Here is a 24,554-nt window from a genome sequence, read left to right as displayed (position 1 = left end):
TTTACCACTCAGGTTTCTTTTTCTTCCCCTTTCCTACAGCTTTCCAGATAGTAACATCTGATTATTTTTTTTTCGTTGGAGTTTTTATTGATGGATTGGGATTGTACCCTGTGCTGGGTCACTGTTAAAACGATTTTGAATTCTATCCTGCACGCCCTGTGGTCTTGTTCACTGTTTCTGGAAGTGTAATGTTTTACAATCGCAACTAGAAAGATTTGAAATTAAAAACCAGAAATGAAAAATGTTTGGGACTGTTTTAAATTATGTGTGCTGTGCAGACTAGGCAAGAATTGGTCTCAACAGGGAGACAAAACATTTTTATCACAAAGTATAAATCATTTTATCCACTCCATTTTAAGTATAAATATAATATGTACATACAGCATTTGTTTGCTGCTGTAAACTGTAGCACTGACCCCAATGCATTAGAGATATTAACATAATCTGGGTGAAAGCCTTACTTTGTAGTGCATGAATAAATCAATCAGAAGGAGTGGAGTGCCCTGTTATCTTTGCAATGTATAAGGAAATGCATTCCTTACGAATGCAGTATTTATAGTAATTTTCGATCATATTTAGCTAGAACATTTATATTGAACTCTACAGACTATGCATCGAATAGGGAGGATGTGATAAATGATGCATCGCTCTAAATATGCAGAAAATACTATTAACAAATTCCAGAGACCTTAATTGTGACGAAGTAAGTGACTTGCCCTAATGGCTTCAAGACTTTTCCTTGAACAGAGTTGCCATGCCTGTAAACTATGGGGCATATTTAAGAGCCCCACGCCACATTAGCGTAACATTTTACGCTAATGTGGCGTTAGAAGGCCAAAAACACAGTGCCATATTTATAAAGTGACGAAATGCATGCATTGCGCCACTTTGTAACCCTTTGTGCTACATTATGCCTGCGCCATGCATAATGTATGCAAAGGGAGCTTTCCCCCGTTAGGGCAGCCGAAGAAATGTCGCAAGGAAATCTAACTGATTTCCTTGCGTCATTTTTTTCGGCACTTTTAATGCCTGCTCAGAGCAGGCATTAAAAGCGTGCATGCCATTACATACCATGGGCCCCATGTACTCTGCAGGAGTAGATCAATAGTGTAAAAATAAAATTACACATTTCAAATACGGCGCACACATGGTGGCGGTAGGGGGGTGCTAAAGGGCACAAGAAAAGTGGTGCTGCCCTGTGTGCAGTGGCACTTTTCTCAAATATGCCCCTATAGGTTTGTCTGGTAGATGCACTGAAATAAGCTTCCAAGCTGGCTCTAAACTCTGTAGATACCTTTGAAGACTTTCAATAACAGTACTGCAGTCTTCACTCAAAACTCTTGTACAAAACTACAGTATAAACTTCTATGTGCATGTAGCACTATGTATATGCCTGTACATAAGTAGCATTATGTCATGAACATACTGGGGTGGCGTGTCCAAGATGGCGGCCAGAGCGGACACTTCCTAAGAGCTCTGCTCACGGCCCAGAGAAAAACTCCTAAAATTCTTCCTCCATGACCCGCCCCAATACCCATCGGCGCAACAGAACTGGGGAAATCGGGGGTGCGACGATCAGCTGGTCGCCAGACCTCCAGCTGTGCGCCGAGTGGTGATCCGGCGCTTGGGCCGTGCGGAGCGCCGACTGGCGGTGGCGCTGGGCCGGCGATAGCGGTGTCCCTGCCGAAGATGCAATGGTGACCCAGAGCTGGGCCATGTGATCGCCTCCGGAGACAAGGGGGTTTGATGGGCGGTGACGTGCGGAGGGAAAGGATCGACAGGACCCTCCGGTCGAGAAGGTAACGGCCTGTGGATCCGGCATATTAAACCGCGCAGCAGGCCCATAAAGCGCGGAGATCCCCGCGCGCTGTTGGGATCGCCCCGTGGGACCTGATATTGGAGTACTAGAAACCCGCACTGGTTCTGCACACAAATACTTACCTGGCTCACCACAGTTCCGGCTCTATGTGTGGGAAAGCGCCGTTGCGCTCTAGTCTTTTTTTTGCTGGGCCCAGCGATTGGCGGATCGCAGACTGCCACATAGGGGCCAGCGGAAGAGGGAGACTTTCTTGATGCTGCCTGCCGGAGAGCAGGAGTGCCTTGGTGAACCCGGGGCACTAGCAGGTTTGCCGGATGGAAGCAGAGGGCCATTGCATGAAGCAGAGAAGAAGATGAAAGTACTATGAACAATGAGTGAACACGAAGCGAGTTAGAAGTCGGAGCTATCACCATTTATCAGCCGGGATGATCACAGTGCCCATTCAACAAAGCGGGACGGTTGGCCTACACAATTGCGCAGTTCTTCCTGCCAGCTGTGAGTGGGTTTCCTCAAGGGGCCTAGCACTACTGCCCATACAGGAGGTAACCACTGTGGAAATCGCCCTTTTCTGGGAACTGTGCAGAGGGGTTGGCGTTCAAAATGCGGCAAACTGGCCTGAGAGAGTGCTGCTAGGCACAGCAGGTCCGCAGAGCTACAACCCTGACGCCTCTCAACAGCGCCCAAAGTAAGACAACTAGGCAGGCACAGTCAGAATCAAACTGTCACGCAGTGACCAACACAGCTGGAAAACGAGCTGCTACTTTATAATGCAACCTTACTTATGACATTCCCACAAGGGGGTTAAAAGACAATACTTAGCACTACTTTTGTGGTTGCCTCATTCGGCAGCTGGAGAGATTATTTGCTAGATGGTTCAGTGGGTCATGGACCAGACATCCTGCACAAATATGGTCAAGCCAAAACTGCCTAGGCCACAGCCGACAGCTGAAATGGATGAGCAGACACCGGTCAGACCGGCAGAAACACAAGCAGCTGCGCTGCAACAAATGAATTTAACGCTTCAAGAGTACTCCGCACAATTCGACAAATTACTACAAGCAGTATTAGACATGAAAACCACCTTGGAAGGGAAGATAGACTCTGTGGTAGCTGAAGTGAATTTGCTAAGAGCAGACCAATGCAAACTAGCGGACAGGGTCACAGATAATGAACGGTCGCTCAAGGAAACGTTATCAGACCTAAAGGAGCTACGGGATCAGGTGCAACGCATGGACACAGAGGTCATCCACCTGCAGAGACGGGCGGAGGACGCGGAGGGACAAACAGAATCACCACATGCTGAAATATTCCTGGAGAAATGGCTGCTAGATAATGTGATAACGACCAGTGCATCACCCATGTTCGCAGTGGAGCGTGCTCATCGGATCCCGAGCGGACCGCCGTGCCCGAGAGCCCCCCCACGACCCCTTATTGCGCGTTTGCTAAACTTCCATGATAGAGGCCTGATCCTCCAAAGTTTTAGAACTCAAGGCCCGATACAGATGGACAACAATGTAATAACTGCCTACCCAGATTACACAGTTGAGGTACAACGCAGACGTGCGTTCTTCACAAGAGTGAAACAATTATTGCGAGCAAATCATTTTTCCTACTCCCTGTTATTTCCCGCACGACTCCGGGTGATAGATGGGGAAAAGATCCACATCTTCCCATCGCCAGAAGAAGCTTGGACCTGGCTCCATGCCAAGGGTCTCGCCCAACTTAAAAATGATGACTCTAAAAAGGGAACGTGGCTTACCCCACAGCCTCGCCTAAGAAGGAAGAAATCAAAGACTGACACACTCCCATCCAGGGAAAAAGTGGCTGAGAGTCAAAAACAAGCTTTAAAGGAAGCCAATTGGTTTGCTTCGCTGCTAAACCAGATCAACCCGGTCGCTGGGAACGCAACATTAGATCATTCGACGGATCATTCCAGTGGCTCTACTTCTCCGTCGATGTTCGGCCCAGAACTCACGCCACGTATGGCGGATGACAATTAGTGCAGAATAAGAACGTACACCGAAGTACCACAGAATACGATTTAACCGGATGATCCATCAGGACTTATGATGGATCGACGCTCCACTGCTAGCCGACCCCCTTTGGAGTTCTCTTCTTGGAAGGGGACATATACGTCAAGGGACATGAGAGTGGCGGGGGCAGAGAGGGGAGTGCCAGAACCCAGCAAGGGCTGTCATGACTGGACCTCCCATCGCCGACTCTCACGCCCCCCCACGCACTACTGGTTCACCTAATGGACCATACCATGTTGTTTATCATGAGTGCCACCAGTTGTGTCACTGTGTCCCAAGTTGGCTACTGTCACAGGAGCCCTTCCTTTGTTTACCTTCCTTTTTTCTTTATATCCTTTTTCATACGCACTAGACGGTGTGGGCCCGGGATGAGGAATGGGGAGGGGGAGGGGAGCAGGGAGCCAGGTTCATACAGCACAGCACTTTCACACCAGGCAGACCACCAGATAACATTATCGTCTCTGTGCAACCTCTCACCCATATGGGACTGACCAAATATCACATCATAACCTGGAATGTAAGAGGCATGGCTAATTTTAGTAAGCGCTGCAGGTTTTATGCGGACCTTAAGAGACACAAAACAAATATTGCTATACTGCAGGAAACTCATCTCACACAAGACGAACTGCGCAGTCTCACAAATAGATGGCGTGACTTGGTTTTTGGTACCGTGACATCTGCATATGCCAAAGGAGTATTAGTATGGATTGCTCCGGAAGTACCCTACACAATAGAACACCATAAAATTGACATAGATGGATGGTATGTACAGCTGGTGGCGTCCCTGGGCGGCAGGCCGCTCACTATAACAGGTTTATATGCTCCCAACTCAAAGCAAGGAGACTTTCTCCTATCGCTCACACCCCGGTTGTTCCCAGACCCTACAACTAATTACATTTGGGGTGGCGACTGGAACTGCGTTCTGGACATAGACAAAGATAGGTCACACACCCCCATTGGATGGCGCTCTCAGTAGGAAAACCTCACAGTTGTTTCAGACCTGAATCTCAGAGTGCAGACTTGTAGATGTGTGGCGTACACTATATCCCCAAGACAGGGAATATTCCTTTTTCTCCCCCATCCACTACCTTCACACCCACATAGACTTGCTACTTTGTTCTACTGAGCTTATTAGTAGCTTTTTAGAGGCTTCCTACCTAGCTAAAACTATATCGGACCACTGCCCACTATTGGGTGTCCTTGGCTGGGGTGTTCCTACCTGGCGATTGCAACCGACTTTGCTGTTAGACCCACCATTTCATCAAGAGCTGATAGAACACATCTCCAACTCCAACTATTTCAAACTCAATAATGGGACGGCGTCATCGCGGGCCATGGAGTGGGATGCCCACAAGGTAGTGGTCATAGGCCAATGCATGTCGGCAGCCGGGTGAGCGCGTCGAGCGCTGACGAACGAGCTGGTGAGGGCGGAGGCTGTGCTCATTGATGCGGAGCACAGATCTGTGACAGGCGCCGTGACCCCAGAAGCACTAAAACCACTCTGTATGAGTACGAGCGAGATTGATACTCGCTTGCGAAGATTTGACTACCGTCATTATGTAGCCAGAACACATTCTGAGGGGGATCGTTCGGGTAGACTTTTGGCCTGGCTGGTGCGAGGAGAGCAACAGCGCGGTCCAATAGGGGCAATAAAACTAGATTCGGGTGAAGTGGTCAACTCCCAAGCAGAAATAAATGACGCATTTAGACAATAATACAGCACCTTATACGCGGCGCACCCCCCCGCCGCTGACAGGGCAGCTAGGAAAAATCTTTCAGGCACTTCCCCTGGCCCGTCTTTCTGCAGTGCAGCAAAGCGAGTTGGATAAAATAATAGACGCAGAGGAAGTACAGACAGCACTACAGCAATTAGCCGGCAACAAAGCGCCAGGCAGCGACGGTCTCCCAGTAGAGTACTACCGTACATGCGCTGGGCAACTAATCAAGCCATACATAGAAATGTTGCATGACGTGTTCGAGAAGGGCAGGCTCTCAGGGTCACAGCAGAGGCGGTGATAGTTGTTCTCCTGAAACCGGGGCGAGACCCCCTAGATGTGCGTTCATACTGACCCCTCTCCCTTCTGAACCTGGATTGCAAGCTTATAGGCAAGATCCTGCCGAACCGCCTACTGCCACTGATGCCCTTGTTGGTACACGACGACCAATCGGGCTTTATCCCAGGTCATAACACTTTCATAAATATTAGGCGTCTATTAAAGCTCATACATGATGCACCTATGTTCGACCATGACCGAGTAGCGGTCTCCCTGAATATTGAGAAGGCGTTCGATACACTGGGTTGGCCCTTCTTGATGGAGACGTTACAGCAAATGGGGTTTGGGCCGATATTCACAAAGTTGATTAGCATCCTGTATGCCGACCCTGTTGCTCGTGTTAAAACGGGCGGGATCATTTCTGATGGGTTTCCTATTGGGAGGGGTATGAGGCAAGGATGCCCATTGTCCCCGCTCCTGTTCACTCTAGCGATCGAACCATTGGCTGCACAACTCAGGAAAAAAACTCTGGACTGGGGCATCATGCATGGCACCAGCCGCCAGATTGCTTCATTATATGTGGATGATGCGCTGATTTATCTGCGTAACTGCACAGCCGCACTCCCGGGTCTGCTGCAACTACTAAGCCAATTTGGAGACCTATGGGGTCTGTGGGTTAATTGGTCCAAGTCCTGCCTGTTTCCCCTAGCACCGACTCCAGAGGAGCTTCGCTCTGTTGCCCCGATACACGCACTCCCGTGGTCTTATACCACCTTTAAATATTTAGGCATTCAAATATATCATGGTATTGATGACTTAAGGGAAGGCAATCTGAGACATGCACTCTGATCAATCAAATGATCCTTGCCTTTCTGGAGATCACTTCCGCTCTCGCCCATGGGTGGGGTGGCGATCGCCAAAATGATTATACTCCCACGCTTGCTGTGCCATTTTAGTGCTCTTCCACTACTAATCCCTCGTGATTTTTTTAAATCATTGAGTGGCCTCACGACTGACTTGATTTGGAGGGAGGGCCGCCGGCGCATAGCACTTACTTCCACGCAACTGCCGCTTGAAATGGGTGGATTAGTCACCCCGCACTATGAACTATATTACGCTGCTGCCCAGATACAGTGAGCGTGGCGTTGGATGCAAACTCCCCCGAATTCAGAGGTGAAATTAGTACACGCCAATCTGGGTGATATGGGGGTGTTACAATGGCTGATGGATCGTAATGATCTGACCGGTCAGCGTCATATCCTGATGCATGTAGCCCACAGGTGTTGGCGCAAGTACATAACTGATGGCAATCAGAACCCACCATACCCTGAATCACGTTGCTTTCCATTCCAGGGATCTCCAAATTAACTAGACAACATAGGTTATCTCAGTGGTCCACGAAGGGAATACAAACGATTTGGGACATATTTACGGAAGACCGCATGATGACATATATGGAACTCATGTCGAGATATGAGGAAGTGGACCAGGGATGGTTCATGACTTAATGCGAACTACGCACCAGACATGGCAATGTGGAGACAGGGAACCCCAGACATCTCCCATACTGCACAAATTATTAGCTGGCCCAGGAGGTCATTGCAGCATATCTCACATATACAAAGCCTTATTGGGTAATCCAGAGGTAGCTCAGCCCCAAGCGAAGATCAGATGGGACCAGGTACTACCTGCTCCGCTAACTCCACAAGAATGGAGCACTGCGCTCAATCTAACACGCACAGTATCTCGCAACCCCAGATTCCGCTTCACGCAATTTAATTATCTGCACCAGACTTATCTGTCTCCGGGTAGGCTGAAGCGCATGTTTCCTAAGTCTGTCCAAGAGGGCCCCAGATGTGGTGATCCCAACGCTACCTTTTACCACATGATATGGGAATGCCCACCGATACACAGGGCCTGGCAGGACATCACTGCGCTGACAGCTGAACTGATGGGGCGCCCGCTCTTTCCCACGCCGGCATCCTCTTTATTGGGCATCCACCCAAAATTGAAAGGAAAAAAACAAGTACAAAGATGCATCGAATTGGCTTTTATACTATTCAAACGCTTAATAGAAAAGCAATGGAAAGCCCCAAACGCGCCGGATGCCCGTCAGTGGAGGGATATGCTGAAGTGGGCGAGAACGGAAGCACAAGTGCTGCACTCGCCTAGGGATAGAGGGGTGCTGATCAAAGAACTGGACATATGGGACGCACTCGTCACATCACTCAAAACCAAAGATGACACTCGTCCACCATGAATCTGGGGGTGGCCCTAGTTCTACATAATTGTCATAGTCATGTGACGAGCTCACAAGCTGACTCAAGCTCTTGACGCTGTAATGACAGTAAACTGGACAGGGAGCTCCAAAACACATACATAGACCCTAGATCAAACAACATTTGCAACATATTATATGATATTTATTGTACAAGCAACGCATAAGAAATACTATGCAATGGATGAGGAGGACTGGTCTTGAAGTGGACTCAACCGCGATGTGTTGGTGGGAGGAGTTGGCGAGGGACTTTCACAACGACTGACAGGTTTAAATGATCAGCACTGGTGCCCTCTTTCATTCTTTCATTGTCCCCCCCCCCCCATAACAAACAAGAGGGCTGTAATATATTAAACTCACATATATAATTACTAAGGAGACGCTCTCCTTCCTGCAGTGCTGCAACTCCTCCTTATGCCCCCTTGTGCCTCTCCCCCCACTTTACCACAATCCACAAAGTTCACCACACAGTTCAGAATGCCGTCAATGATCAGTTGGCTCGCTCCCCACCACCCGGTCTTAGTAAGCCATTCAGATCCTCCTGCACCGTCACACCCCCTGTTGTGTTCAGGACTGACACCTTTTTTCCTTTCTTTTTCTTCTTAATTCTTCTTCTTTTGAATCAGTGGACAATACATTGTCACGTCATTTTGGTAGCACCAAGACGCTTGATTGTATATGATAATTGTGGTTATTTCATTAAATAAAGAGATTTAAACAAAAATGTCATGAACATACTGCAAAGTAAATGAAACATCTCTTTGTGTCCATGTAGCAGGTTACTGCCTTAATTCTACTTACCTCCCTTTAGGATAAATGGTCAGCTTGTGGCTATGAAGGTCATCAGCATGAAGACGGAGGAGGGGGTGCCTTTCACAGCCATCCGAGAAGGTAAAAGATATATGCTTGTCACATATGTGCATTTACATTGTTTCAGTTGCGTAGCCTTATACTTGTGCTGGTTAATATACTTTACAATAGAGGTGCACATTGGATGGTACAAATTACAGTGTAGTGAAATCATCCTGCGGGTTGTAGCCAGTTACATTGAGCTGCTTCATCTCTACATTTTCAATTGAACTTAATTCACAATTTATTGCAATTCTGCACTTTTATCATAGGTTGGAGTATAAGCCGTCTTCCTATTGAATCCAAAGAGGCTTATATCAGCTGAGCTTTTCTAAGAGTCAGACAGCTCATCTTGTCTCCGGAGTAGTAAAGCTGGACTACAACTTCCTAGCAAAGCACAACATAACGGATGTTCTAGGTTCTAGGCCCTGTCCCAGTTGGGGGATACAGAAAATTGGTGTGTTCTGGTTACATTGCTCTGTACTTGTCTTGCGGAGCTTTTGGCCTAATCCCAGATGAATACAAAGAAGTAACTTTGTAGAATAATTTCTTACCTAGTTCAAGGGCAAGGCAAATCATTAGATTTGCCATGTTCAAAATCCATATCTCCAATGACTCAGTGCAGGGAATCTCCTTCCAGGCATTTCCACATTACAGGAGGAGGTCAGGCACAAAATAGTTAGAGGGAGGTGTATTCCAGGCCAGCAAATGCAAAAACAACAAGGGAGAGGTAGAATGCTTAAATTAATTTCAGTCAATGGCAATTGCTCAGGCCACATTCCAATCAATTGTTTTTTTGCCCACCATGCAACCCCAGTTTGTCATATGCAAATCAGTCTTGACCCTGCTCCACCTGGGAACAGTCAAGCCTGTACTTCCAGGCCAGGTTCTCCCTGGACCGGAAACAAGCATCTTGGGACCGGTTTCAAGGTATCACCCCTCATCAACCAGGGTAGCTTGAATCCAGTGACATAGCAAGCATGGGACCCACATCTGGGAATACATTTCAACTTAGGGAAACAAATGCAAAATGCCATGCCATCCGGCTATGCTCTCAGCCTTTGTTTAGGGGCACTTCTGGCTCTCCCTTTTAAGCTCTTGTCCTTCAAAAAAACGACTCAGGCTCTAAAAATAAATGTATCTGTCGGGGAGATGGAATAGACATGAGGTGCCTGCTCTTGTAGCCTTCTCAGGTACAGTTTTGAGAATACAGTATCGCCAGGACAGGGAATACGCATAGATGGTGCATGGACTACATTAACGCAGTAACAAGGAACGTATTAATGTCAGCCCAGGTAACACAATGTCCCTGAGCCAGTGAAAGGAGCTTTGTTTCATTTGGTGCAAGCTAGAGCTTGTGGGTACAGTTGCTGTGGACACTGGCCCTCTGCACCTCAGCGCTTTGAATTGAGGGGTTCTCTGGACCTTCTGGTACAAGCCTGAACATGTGCTCATTTTCGGTAGTGTATATGGTAGAAATAAAGCCTATGTGGGAAGTGTTGGTGCTCTGCATGGGGTCTTGAGTGGTGCTCCAATAAAGAGACTGATGGCCTCATTTTGAGGCTGGTGGTCCTAGGAGCCCCAGCCCCACGGTGGCGGTCAGACTGCTGCGTCTGTGGTGGTTCAACTGCCACAATACATGATTGGCAGATGGATCTGCGTAAAGATCCCAACGGGGTGACAGTGATTGGGCTTGTAACCAGCCATGGCAGTGCTGAACTCAGTGCTACCTGGCTGATTACAACCCCTCTTTCCACCAGCCTTTTCATGGTAGGGAGCTGCCATGAAAAGGCTGGTGGGAAGGCAGTGCCAGTGGTCACGGGGGGGGCTCCAGCACTGCCCATGCATGGTCCCACTTGCTCAGCGGCGTCGGAATGCGCACTGTGTGCTTTGCAGCTGGAGTGCTAGGATATTGGTCTCGGCTTCCTTGGCACCACATTCACAGGGCTTCAATGGAAGGTTGCGAGACTACCTCCCATCCTGCCTACAGACCTCCCACCTTTGGGATAACCAGGAAGCAGCAGCCAAGAGATCATCGAAAGGGTGAATGCTGCCATATACAAAAAAAAGTGTAACAGAACATAGCACTTCCCGTCATCCATCCCTCCACCCAGTAAACCTTGACAGTACCATGTCCGGACTGACTAGGCAATTAAAAGCAACCCTGGAAAATGACTCATACCAGCCACCGCTCCCTTTTTCTCTCTACAGCCTTCAACTCTCTCTTTCGCCACTGTCTCCCATGCCTCTCTAGCTCGCTCTCTCTAAGAGTATCTTTCTTACCCTGTGCATGTATCTTATAATTAAATACATGAACGCCCAGCGCTGCATGAGAAAACTTTAAATGGGCCACTAGAGGGCAGCTGGAGATCGAAGTTGGAAGGCTCTTTTCAGTTACGGGAAGATAAACAGAAAAGAGACAATATAATGTGACCTTGTTTAACTTCGAAACAACTGCCTGGTGACATGTCATGAGGTATGTTGAACCTAGCCCTAAGTGACCTGCCTTTATTTTTTCCATCTGGGGTGCATAGAACGGGCCTTATTCACAACGATAAATATACACAAGCACATTTACTCCTGTATCTAGAGTTGAGTAAGCCACTAAAAGATCGAGCCAGGCTCGAACCAGATACCTGGCTGTCCGTCGCCTCAGACTCTCGCTGAGCTTTCATATGGCTTCTGACTGCCTCCACACTCTAAATCACGCACCAAAAATGAAAAACAAAGCTGCTATCTTTCGGGCCTTTCATGCAAAACAGGAGAGCGAGAAATGCACACCTAGGGGCCTGATTCACAAACGACATTTTGTAGTTCGTAAAGTAGTACTTCTTAAATACTAAAATTGCAGTTTTCAGACCTATGAGTGTGAATCTCCACCTCATCTTCTATTTTTCGATTGGGAGAACCTCACTAATGTAAGTTTACTACTTATTAGTAATTGTGGAAGGGACTAGTGAGAGTGGCTGGAAAAAGGGGGTTACTTACTACTAAATGGTGGGAGGTTAGGCAGGAGTAACAATGGATTAGGGAGGATTAAGGAGAGGTCTAGGGAGGGACATTCCCCTACTCACAAAAGTAAGCTTATTGCTATACACAACCTTGACTTCTAAAGTTACTACAGCCAAAAAGGACCCACAGCAGTCTCAAATGTGCTCCAGCTCAGAGCTGGAGTAAGTGCAGCACCACCCATGGCCAACTACAGGTATTGTACCATCATCCCATAGAAAATAATGGAAGTAGAGACTTAAAATAAAACCCATAGAAAAAAATATTTAAATAAATTATTAAAACTAGTTACACATATAAATACATGTAATTTATGCTAAAGAATCTAAAAATAAAACAATTATGGTTTTATGTTTAATAACTATTTTTAATTTAAAAGTGAATGTAACATTAATGTTCAATAAATATAATTATTTCTAATTAATTCTATATACGTTTTCTAATTATAATACATAACATAATATCACAATGTTATACTGTACAAGGGATTTATTTTTAATCTTCATTAAATTTTAAATTTAATTCAATATGTTCAGAATAAACTGTAAACCTAACTTGTTATTAATGCTGTAACTGTTTTTTATTTTTTCTATATTTTAGATTTATATATAAAATTAATCTACATTAATATTCAATGTAAAAATGTTTAAATAATTTTTTTAAGTTACATTTATTAAAGTTTTTTAGCTTTTACCAAAGCTTTGCCATAGGAAGTGCTCTGCTGCCAGGGTGGAGATGTGGCTAGTGTAAAGTACAAGAAAAATGAAAACTAAACTTAAAAAAAAAATAAACAAACATTTCTATCCACAATATTAATGTAAATTATGTTTTTATATGTATGTTAAGTGCTTCACAAAATAAAAAATGCTACAGATTAATCAAATAAAATTTTGAAATAAATGCTTAGTTTAAGTATATTACATTAAGTAAACACTATTTTTTAATAATTATTTAAGAAACACCTAAAGTGAAGTTAAATGTTTGTATTCACTTATTATGAATTACAAGTGAAAAAAAGTCACGTATAGAATAAAGTAATTTTTTTTTTAAGTTACATTTATTCTTAAATTTAAAAAGTATAGTAAAATATTTACATTTAAAAAGTATAGTAAAATACAATTTCAATATATATTATTTATTGTTAAACTATATATTTTTAACATTCTATTTAACACACACACACACATACATATGTATATATGTGTGTTAAATAGGATATTTTTAAAAATCACTGAAAAGAAAGGTTACAGGGAGGTTATAGTTGGGTTCTGAATATACTCATACAAAACCATAGAAATTCTGCAGTTATAGTTACATTTATTTCAAGTAACTATAACTCGCACCCTAATGTAACTATAACTCGCGCCCTTGCCATGGTGAATTTTCTTATCAACCATTGTATTGCAAATGTTGCAGTGATAATATCAAAGATGCCATAGAAGACAGTGATTGGGTATAAGCACACACTTCAAACTGAACTAGTAAAGCAAGCTAGCGTGACTTCCTGAAAGAGTGTTCCGGGAAGATCTTCATTAAAATTAATGTTCTGAATTTCTCAAGGTGCACTATTGAGGTATTCCAATACTGTGTAGTGTGCCAGGCAAGTGTCCTTCTCTCTGAGGGTATTGGCATCACTCTCTTTGAAAAATGCTGTGTCAAACAAAACCAGTCTCCCTTCATTGACGATTCAGCCAGAGGCAATAGAGATGTTTAAAACGTTTAGTTATGCATTTGTATTCTGTTGCCATTTGCATAGTCGGTAGCTGCCACGGTCGTGACTCTGGAAAAGCGCCCCCCAACATGGGGGGAGCGCGGCCACTTAGGGGTCGGGGACCGGACCCTCACACTAGTTGTGCGCGGGCAGGCCTGCGGCTTCCGCTCGCACGCCTCGCGAGGCGTGGGAGCAGAAGTTGCACCACTTGGGAGAACGTCGGTCCAACGACGGAGTCAGACCAGTTTGGGCCACCGCGAGCCAGTGGGGGGCATAAAAGCGCCCCCCCCAGAAGGCTCGGCCTTCTTCGTCCTGGCGCGGCGGCCTGAACGGTCAGGCTTTTTGTTGACCCACCCACCCTCTCCTTAGTATTAGGCGGAAGAAGAGAGACTAAAGTAACCTAAAGCAACAGAGGGGACCCCACGGGTGGGGCCCCGGTATAACAACAGAGATAGGATCCTGAAGTTCTGGACCAACCTGCGGATGGACACACCAGATTGGGGGTAGGGAGCCCAGATCACTGGGGTGGTCACTGGGCTCATGCCCTGGGCCGCCCCGGTACACCCCTTGGCTGATTGGTGTTTGGAGAGGGGGCGAAACCCTGAGCATGGGGGCAAGGAACAGAGGAAGCAGGGGTACAGCCCCCCCTAGGGATACAGGTGACGACCAGTCCCTGTGTGGTCCAAAGGAGGTTCAGGACAGGAAGGGATCCTGTCAAAAATGATTTATGGTTACAAAGTAAAAAGTACCTATAACTGTATTTATGAATGTAGAGTTGCAGTGAAATGTTTTTAAGAGAGTAATTTGCATAAAAATGATTTCCATAAAATTGATTAACAGTATTTGTTTTGAATGAAAATATATAAAATAAATACTTCTTCCAACGTAATAATTGTCTTGTCGGTTGGTGTATGACCGGCGTTGGGGTAAGGGCCTGCTGGCGGCTTCCGAGTCCTATGTAATGCTGTTGACATTTATATCAATAAGATGCAAGATGGAGCTTGCATGAATAGTTACCTTGTCCACCACCTTGCAAGCTGGACTTCAGGGCCGGAATGGCCGTATCGGGCATCGGGCGTTTTCCAGGAGTGCTGGAAGGATGGGGGCCGGTTTTGGAGCAGTGGGGGCTGGTTTTGTGACTGGGGGCCAGTTTTGCAGCAGTGCTGTGAATTGAGCCCCCAAAACAGCATCAAGCTTGCGCTTGCACACCCCAATGAGGTCTTAAAACTGTGCGTGGTACCTTTGCAGGCACAGTTTTAAGACCTCACTGTGTGTGCAAAGGTACCCCCTGCCCACCCCAGGGTGCTGGTCAGAAAAAGGCACAAGGGCTGCTTTGAGTTCCCAGTCTGGCCGTGCTGGACTTTCATACCGGGAATCTTTGTCGGAATTGCTATATGCTGCAGCTTGTTTATGCAGTTAACTTGTCCCTTCTGGCGCATGTCCAACCTTTACTTGCTGGGTCTCCTTGGCCGTTCGGTGCGAGCCAGAGAGCATGTGTTCATGTTTGGCAGCATACATGGTTATAGTTAGGCTTATGTGAGAAGCATTGATTGGCTCTGTGCCTTGAACCATTGGAGGTGCTCCAGACCTGTCACTGTGACTTGACTCTGTATGTAAGCAGGCATGTGTTGTGATAGGGGCAGGGTAGTACATATTAGGCTGACTACATTGCATCTCTGTTTCTGCATGTCAGTGTGATGAAGTTCTGTGTGGGGTTTGTCTTTACTGATGAATGTGGTGGCTTTGTCCGATCTGGTTCCAGCTAGAGCTTATTTGCTTGGTTGGATTATCTGATAATGTGTGGGACTTTATGCATGGTTGCCTCACCTGCTTTGGTGGTAGCCGGCGGATGTATTTGTATCTTCCTCTTTTCTTCTCTCACTTCTTACAGATTAACAGATTATCTTGCGCTGTCCAGAGTTGTGGGACATGGGTCCAAGAGGCCATACACCAATTATTAAATGCTCAGTCTATATCCAATCACAGTGTGTGAATTCTTTGTTTTTAAAATATGGTACTTTTAATTGTGCATTAGCTGTCACATTGATAACAGACATGCGTTACCTGGATGTTGCTAGTGCAATAGGGAGATGTATGATTGCTGTGAGAGGATTTTCAATGGGACTATGAGAGGGCTTCTTGTTTTATATTGATTATTTACCTGTATGGCAGTGTCACTGGTTGCAAAAAGTTAAAGATGTTTTTAGAAAGAATTATTGTATAGGCTGATTTTATGAATTTTATGACCAGATCGTATGTACCCTAGAGGTTTTAGGAGGGTTTTGTTATGTGTATTTTAGGATGTTTAAATGTATGTTTTAATTGTTTTGAAGACTATGGGGGTCATTATGACCCTGGAGGGACTGGCAGTGCTGACGGTCCTCATCCGCCAGGGCAGCATTGCAAGCAGCGCCATCCTGGGGATTATGACTCCCATATCTGTCAGCTTTGACATGGCTGTAGCACCACCATGTAAAGGCTGGCGGAGATTATGTGCAGGGGGTCCAAGGAGGGCCTCTGCACTCCCCATGCACTTGGCATGGCCAGCCCAGCTACCCTCATGGCCAGCCCCGTTGCGCTGTTCATTGGACGTGAACAGCGTGACAGGTGCTGGTGCACCTTACGCACTGCAGCATTGCCGCCGGCTCAATTATGAGCTGGCGTCAATGTTGTAGACTGTTTCTGCTGTTTCTGCCCACTGACCCAGTGGGAAAGTCCTAATGGGGCCCACGGGAAGGCAGCTGCACTGGCGGCAACCTGACACTGGGAGTTTGGCGGACTGACTTTTCCGTCCGCCAAACTCATAATGACCCCTTATTTGTCTTAATAAACATTTATTGACTGAACAGTGTGAAGTCAGCTCTCTTGAGGCATGATTGTAGGTGGATATATCCATGCAAGTTGCAGTAAAATGAAGGTATTCAAACCAAAAATTAGGAAAGACAAGTTTGTTTGCTTTTGGGAATGAAAGGTGGCCTGTAAGGTACCCTTTCACATAAGCCAATAGGAGGATTTTACAAACAGGAAAAACGGTTAAAGGGGGTCAGGGAAGTATTTACAATTGCTTTGTTCTTCTACATGTCAAAGCCTGTGAAAGATAATTAAGTAATAGGGCTTGCTAACAAATCCAATGCTTACAATCACACCCTGTAGATCAATGAAGTCCACCATAATTCCACAAAGGTATAGCTAAATCCGAATTTTAGTATAACTATGTAAATGTTTCAACTTTAGATTACGGAAAATCTGTCATGGTTCCTTCGCCCTTTGACCTTTATTGCACACTTTTGTTTTAGAGCTATGCCAAGCTTTAGGTACATTTAGAACTTTATAAGCAACGTATTTGGACAGCGCACATTCACCTCCAGGAGGTCTCTTGGTGCTATTGACAGAAAATAGATGTTATTGTTACTAGAGAATCTCCTTATCCTCTTTGTTGAATACCAGTAGTGAGCCCTGATTTTTCTTGACCTCTCTGCAACCTCTCATACGGTAGATCATGGCATTCTGCTAAAAAGTTCCTCATCCAGAGCCATATATGTTCTCAACATCTACTGATATTTTGGTTGGGTTCTGTTTGACTGCCCAGACGGATGTGTAGTTGGATATCATCTGCATATGTCTGGAACAATAGGTCATGCTTAGAGGCACCTTGGACCATTTGTTCTATGTCCATATTGAAACGAAGGTGGCTGTGGAGGTCCTTGAGGCTCAACATGAAAAATACAGATTTACTGACTGCGATTTCATAAGAATATTCAGCACCAGTGGCAGACCCTTTACATGATCCAGGACATTATTTTAGGCACTCCAATAAAATGTTATGGTGCACTATGGTGTATACTGTGGAATGATTAGATTAGGGATTCCGGTTGCCCCATATCAAAGAGGACAATGCCCATCTGTGACATCGACTACTGTGTTTTCTGCCACTCTCGCTAGTCGAAATCCTGATTATATATTGTGTAGACTATTATATAATTCTACAGATTCTTTTAGCTATTGTGTAGTTCACCATCCTGGGTTTTTCTAATAAAGTGGCGATTTCAGGTGGATCTTTAGTTTGCTGCTTTTAATGGGCTGGCTGATTATTTCTTTAGTAAGGGTGTGATTATGGTGTGTCTTATGGCAACCAGTTCTAATCCTTGTTGGAATTAAACATTTATAATTCTTTTTATCTATGGGTTATGCCTAGGAATGTGGTAGTAAAGTATATATTCTGGACAATTTTCCAAAGAGATATTTGATGCTTTCATTATATCATCTGCTTTGTGCACTTGCATGAGACAGTGCTTCAAAGGACGAGAAGGCGGTTTGTAGGTCCAGTTGGGGTGCCAAATGTCATGTACAGCTTTTCATTAATAGCATCCCCGATCTTCAGGTTCTCATTCTCAAAAAAAGGTCATCCTATTTTTGCACATTGATCACAGATGACAAGAGCCTACTTTAATGCCTCGGTTATTTCTCACAATATCCTAAACAGTTCTTTATTTTGGTTTGATTACAGATTGATTCAAGTAGTGAGAAAACGATGCAGAAATGTGAATTTGCACATTTAATTGTTTTGTCCATAGTTCTCAAACCCCTTCCCATTGAGCCCTTCCCTCCACACCTTGCATGGACAGATCACCCAACCAATCGGTGCCATCACCTCAATGATGAATCTTGGTGCCCATGTTGATAGACTGTCCCCAAAGTGCCCTGTCTTCCCTTTGTTTCTTCTCTATGGCGTTTTCAATGTGGTTGTGAATGAGCCCCACCACTTTGCTGCTAGTCATCCTGCTCCTCCTTTTCCTTTGAAGTTTTACAGCATTACAGTCTTTGCCAAGGAACTGGGTCCTTGCTTTATGTGTCCAAACATGAGAGCTTCAATCTTATCATGTCAGCTTCCTGTGAAGGCTTTGCCTTGATTTGATCAAAGATAAATGTGTTTGTATTCCTTGGGGTCCGTGGTATACTTAGAAGTGCCCTCTAATACCATAGTTCAAAGGCATCTGTTCTGTTCTACTTCTTCACTGGCCAATTTTTGCATTCATACCGTATCACAGGGAATACCAATGAGCAAGCCTGACCTCTGTTCTTCTTAGATAAATCACTGCAAATAAAAAACTTTTCCAAGTCCTTCATGGCAGCACATTTAGGCTTATCATTATTTTTTGTTATTCAGAAACAAACTGTCGTGGAATTGTTATGACACATTGCTAGAGTTCTCCTAGTACATAGGGGACATTGTTGTCTTTTTCCTGCAGCTTCCATGCATTGCATAGTGATTGATATAAACAAAAAAGCATAGTCAACAGGACTAACCGTTGAAATATATGCAAGAGACTTAGAAAGTTTAAAAGTAATGAGCATTGGCAAATCCAGTAGGCCTTGCCTATGCAAGCGCTATTGGCTTAGCCAATGTCTTTTAGCCATGTTGTATAGCAGCTCGGCTGCTATGCTGTGTGGCTGAAAGTTAGGGAAAAAGTGCTATGACGCAGCCAGAGCTGACCACGAGGGCTAGTGATTTGTTTTCATAGTATGGAATTATTCCCAGCCTTCACACAAAATCAAACAGAACAATTGACAATCACACCTCGTCAGCAAACAAATCAACAAGAAATTGTTGAAACTCATAAAAGGCATTCAAGGTAAAAACTCACTTGTTTAAATGGTCTACCTCTGAGCTGAATTTTGCCATGTTGGTCCCACACAAAGACAGCTCAAAAAAGGCCATGCAGTGAAGGGAGCGCAGCACCTTCTGCATGTTTGTAGCATCTTGCAACCCATTGGCAAGACTTTTAGGCACTGATTTTAGAAAAGTGGTTCTGCACACAGTGCAGTGCCACTTTTCTTGCACACCTTAGCACCCCCTAACGCCACCATGTGTGCACCGTATCTAAGATATGGCGCACCAGGACGGTAGTTAGGGAAACTAGCATCAACATTTTTGGCAATAGTTCGGAGCTTTGCAGGATTAGTGTCAACAATTTTGACGCTAATGCTGCAAAGCTCATTGAGGCCCATTGAAAACAATGGCATGCCTCCTTTTAACGCCTGCTATGAGCAGGCGCTGAAAGTGCCAAAATAAATGATGCAAAGAAATCTCTTAGATTTCTTTGCGACATTTGTTGGCCCCCCCTAACGGGGAACGCCCCCTTTTCATACATAATACCAGGCGCAGGCATAATGTAGTGCAAAGGGTTACAAAGTGGCGCAATGCATGCATTACTCCACTTTGTAAATTTGGTGTGACTGTTATGGCCTCCTTGGGCCACCTTAGCATTAAAAAAAAATGACGCTAATGTGGCACAAGGAGGCGCTAGGGGCTCTTAAATCAGCCCCTTAGTGTTTTTCCCTAGCAGTCAGGAGGGGCAAGCAAAGAAGGAGGAGGAGTTAGGGGGCATACGGGGCAAGCAAACAACGGGGGAGGGTGGACCAAACAAACAATGCTGGATGTAGGTGATGGGGCAAGCAGCAATGCAGGATAGGGGAAGGAGAAAGGGAGTGCAAGTAAAAAGGAGAAAAAATACCTCTGAAAGCAGCAAGAAAAGGAAGGGCACTGAGCAAAAGAAGCAGTACTTCAGCAATGCTCCAGTGTAACGGCAAACACACAGAGAACGTGAAGCCAGCATTCCTTGACCAAAGAGAAGCAAACAAATGAGAGTGATGATGAAGCCAACCAATGGTAAGCATTGGGCAGGCTCTAAGCTCCCTGTAAGTGAACAAAATATCTCTCAAGCGACAGCCCATGCACTGTCTCAAGCAAGACCTAAAGTATAGGGTTTGGGGGGAGGGGAGAAGTGGCAAACTTTCATAGAGGTGAAGGTGCCCACCAAAGATAACACAATGCATAAACAACCAACAGTGCCCCCAAAACATGTAAGGTGAAATCAAGAGAGTGTTTATAGAGGGGTGAAAATGTGTCCTGCCTGAGGGGAAACAGCAATTACCATGCAGGTTTCACCACTCAGGAAATTTACCAAGCAGTCTTTACCATGCAAGTAAGTACCACTCAGGTAACTATTTGTACCTCTACCGTGCAGGTAGGTATTTCTTTTATAACAACATACTTTTTAGGGTGAATTTAGGGTTCCAGGTGGTTAGAAGTAAAGGGAGGTAAGGATGATTTTAGTGTTCAGCAGTGGGTAGAGGTAAATGGAGCTAAGGGTGATTTTAGGGTTCAAGGGTAATTAGAGGTGAAGGAAGGAAAAAATGCTTTTAGGGCTCAGAGGGGGGTAGAAGAATAAGGAGGTAAGGATGATTTTAGGGTTCAGAGGTGTGTAGAGGTAAAGGGAGACAAGTGTGATTTTAGGGTTCAGGGATAGATAGAGTTAAAGAGAGGTAAGGATGATTTCAGGTTTTGGAGTAGGGAGTGGTAAAGGGAAGCATGGGTGATTTTTGGTTCAGGATGGGTAGAGGTAAAGAGAAAAGGGAGATTTTAGGGTTCAGTATGGGTTTGAGGTAAAGGGACGTAAGAGTGATTTTAAGGTTCAGAATGGGTAGAGCTTAGGGAAGATAAGGTGGATTTTTGGGTTCTGTAGTAGTGGTAAAGGAAGGTACGGGTGAATAGAAGGTTCAGGTGGGCAGAGGCAAAGGGAGTTAAGGATGATTTTAGGGGTTGGGGTAGGTAGAGGGAAAGGGAAGTAAAGATGATTTCAGGGTTCAGGTTGGATAGATTTAAAGAAAGGTAAAAGTGATTTCAGAGTTTAGGGTGGATAGAGTTAAAGGGAAGTAAGCATGATTTTAGGGCTCTGGGTGGGTAGAGGTAAAGGGAGTTAAGGGTGATTTTAGGGTTTGAAGTTGGGTAGAGGTGACAGGAGGTAAGGGTAATTCAGAGTTTTGGGGTTGGGTAGAGGTGAAGGGAAGTTAGGGTGATTGTAAGGTTCGGGATGGATAGTGGTAAAGGGAGGTATGGGTGGGTTTAGAGTTTAGGGGTGGGTAGAGGTAGTTGAAGGTAAGGTGATTTTAGGGTTTAGGGGTAGGTAGAGGTAAAAGGAGGTAAGGGTAAACATCGACCTTTTGAAAACACCACGTTTAAATCTGAATATTAACATCCTCTTAACTATGAAAGAGGTAACCATCATGTAAGTAAATATGTCACAACCGGAAACGTTAATTCAGAAAAACACATACTGTATGGCAACAGTCTTACACAAAGGCAATATGATTACAGCTTCATCATCAATTAGAGCGACAGGTGGACACAATGTATGTGTCAGACATTGATCACATGCAACAAAGATTTGTTAGTTGTTTGCATTCAGCTCTTGGAAATACCGGGAAGCACATGCTTCACATTTTATGGTTTCAAGTTATTTTGCAAGGAAAAGGGAAAAAAAACATAAAAGCCACAATCCGAACACAAGCAGCGCAGAACACTAATCAAGAGATCAGTCAGTGCCTGGTCCATGCTCCAGGAAAGAAAACAAACACATGGAAACAGTCAAGCTGGCACATGCTGACAGGCGCTCACCAATGAAAAGGAAGAAAATAAGATTAACAACAGTTCATCGCAAACAGTGCATGTGCTGTCTCAAGTGAAACCTAAAATTACCCCTATCTAAAAGTGGTGTGCATATGTACGCACAAAAATGTAAAAACTACTCATCATAAAAATAAATTAATAAAAAAACATGAAATGGAAGGAGAAATGAATGCAGCGATTGCGATTGCCCTGCCAGCCTTGGCACTGAAGTGGATTACTTTTTAGGCAGGTATGCCAACATGTACAAGCAAACTTTCATCACTCACTGTGAAGAGAAACAGTGGCTTGAGAAGACTGACCCACTGTCCAATGTGGACGGTGGAAGCCAAATTTGAATGACACATGAACAGACAAGAGTATGAAGAGAGTTTACTGAAAGCCCCCATATGTACATATCTATGTGTATCTATGGTTTTCTTCTGTTAAAAAGGTGTATGTAGCAAAAACTTTTTCTGGGCAAGATCTTAAAAACAGTACTGGAAGTCAATCCTAAAATAGAGCAGGCCTTCTAATGCTGTTGAGAGAGATGTTTGCGGACGGCAAGTAGGAAAGTTAGTGATTTTCCTACCTTTAGGTGAGGTGGGGAGACTGATAGGTTGTAGGTTGGGAAACCTGCTGATTTTTGGCAGACGCCCCATTAGTATCCTAGTTGTAATTGCCCTTCCATTGTAGGGTATTTCCTGACAAATGCTTGTGAATAGTCATAAACTTACAAGAGTGTAGACTTGTGGTGCATTTTGCTTGATCACAACTTACACCCCACTACCGGAAGGTCTGCCTTTTAAAGCATACTTTGCCGCTTCGAAAGTTTTGCTTTTCCTCAATCCTTGAATCCGGTTTTGAGAATTTAAACAATACATCTTTTGTCTGCACAATGAAGGAGCACATAGGCTTGCAAAACCATTGTGAGTCAAACACTGTAATAGTAGTGGGTCTAGAAACATGCGTAATTGCATCTTAGTTTCCCACCCAGATAGGTAAATTGGGAGTATTTTCTGCTTTAATCTAAATTTCTCTTTCAAAAGTGTGGTAATTAGGCTAATCGTCTCAATTATGTTATATATTTATTGAATGCCAGGATAAGGCAGAACTTTTGTTGCCAGGTGATGCCAGTGTTGTAAGGAGAAAGGCCACATTATGAAAATTTAAGGGCGTAAAACGAGAGAGGAGGATAGTATTTTAAATATCTATCAAGAATATATTGCTGGTTCTCAGTTAGGGAGACCATTCCCTGTGTGGGCTGGTAATTTATGGTGTTCATTTTCTGCTTTGAAATTGGTTATTTCTAATGTTTGTTGCAAACTGTTCCTACCAAACCAACTATGCACCCATTGCTGGTGCAACTAATTAATCAATGCAATGGTTATGAGGTGTGATGGTGTAGCCTGCACTACAGCAACACAACAGTGGATTATTCGCAACAGATCAAATTTATTCCTGAATATTTATAGGTATGACTAGTTGGAGAGACCCAGATCAGAATGTTATTCTTTAAGATGAGTTGGTTCTGTTTTACATTTCTTCTTATTTATCCTACCTTTACAATGTGTTTATCATCTCCCACAGTTAACTTGTTATTATTACTGAATACTGTCAGCATTTGTGTCTTAATTTAACATAGAGAACGTGGTATGGTAAATAAAAAATTGTCTTTGCCAATGCTTTTTCACTACATGACAGCTTCGCAAGCATGCTCCGCTACTGCAGGCATCTTTGAATGAATTTTCTGGTGCTAAAGAAAACAATTCAAAAGTGGCCACCAGTGGAGGCTTGTGGGAGGGAAAAGGGGCGGTGTCACACAGCGCGGCATTGGGGGAGAAATAAAATAATATAAAAAATAAAAAAAACTTACCTTAACACTGCGCTGCGCTCCTCCATCCTTGAGTGCAGGCACAGGCTCCCAGCTTGCCCTGCGGCCAATCCTGACACTGCTCAGAGCAGTGTCAGGATTGGCTGGGAGCACCTCGGCAGGGAGGGGAGTTGGGTGACGCTCCTCCACCCTAGCGGAGGAGCCGCCCCTGGTGGTCGCTGTGTATCTACCTGCATTTATAGCGGCCATCTAGAATCTATCGATATCAATATCACAAAATAAAATGATGGACGGAGTGTGGAAACTTTTCAAACGCTCACCCCCAGTCACAGATCTGGGTTTAATGTATCGTTATTTTGCTTGCCACGTCACCCCAGTTCGGACCCAGCTATATGCAAATCAGTCTTGACACTGCTCCCAATAGGAGCAGTCCAGCCTGAACTGCCAAGCCAGGTCCTCCCTGGATAGGATTCAAGCATCCTGGGACCGGTTTCAGGGTATCACTCTTCATCAGCCAGGCTAGCTTGAATCCAGTGGCGCAGCAAGCAAGGGACCCACGTCTGGGCATACTCTAGCCACTT

At 44.8% G+C, this 24,554-nt stretch overlaps 1 protein-coding gene across 4 annotated transcripts in view; it reads left to right on the top strand.

Moving 5' to 3' along the window:
* CDK15 (cyclin dependent kinase 15) overlaps window positions 1–24,554 on the top strand; it is a 426,090-nt gene that overhangs the window by 143,057 nt on the left and 258,479 nt on the right. For all 4 annotated transcript variants that reach the window (XM_069226054.1, XM_069226053.1, XM_069226052.1 and 1 more), the window contains one exon: window positions 8,936–9,015. In XM_069226054.1, the coding sequence (XP_069082155.1) occupies window positions 8,936–9,015 (80 nt within the window). The remainder of the gene's footprint in view (window positions 1–8,935; window positions 9,016–24,554) is intronic.

This window comes from Pleurodeles waltl, chromosome 3_1, assembly GCF_031143425.1.
Source record: "Pleurodeles waltl isolate 20211129_DDA chromosome 3_1, aPleWal1.hap1.20221129, whole genome shotgun sequence".
Lineage (NCBI taxonomy): Eukaryota > Metazoa > Chordata > Amphibia > Caudata > Salamandridae > Pleurodeles > Pleurodeles waltl.
Note: the sequence above shows the minus strand (reverse complement) of the source record. Positions and strands in the feature narration are given on the sequence as shown.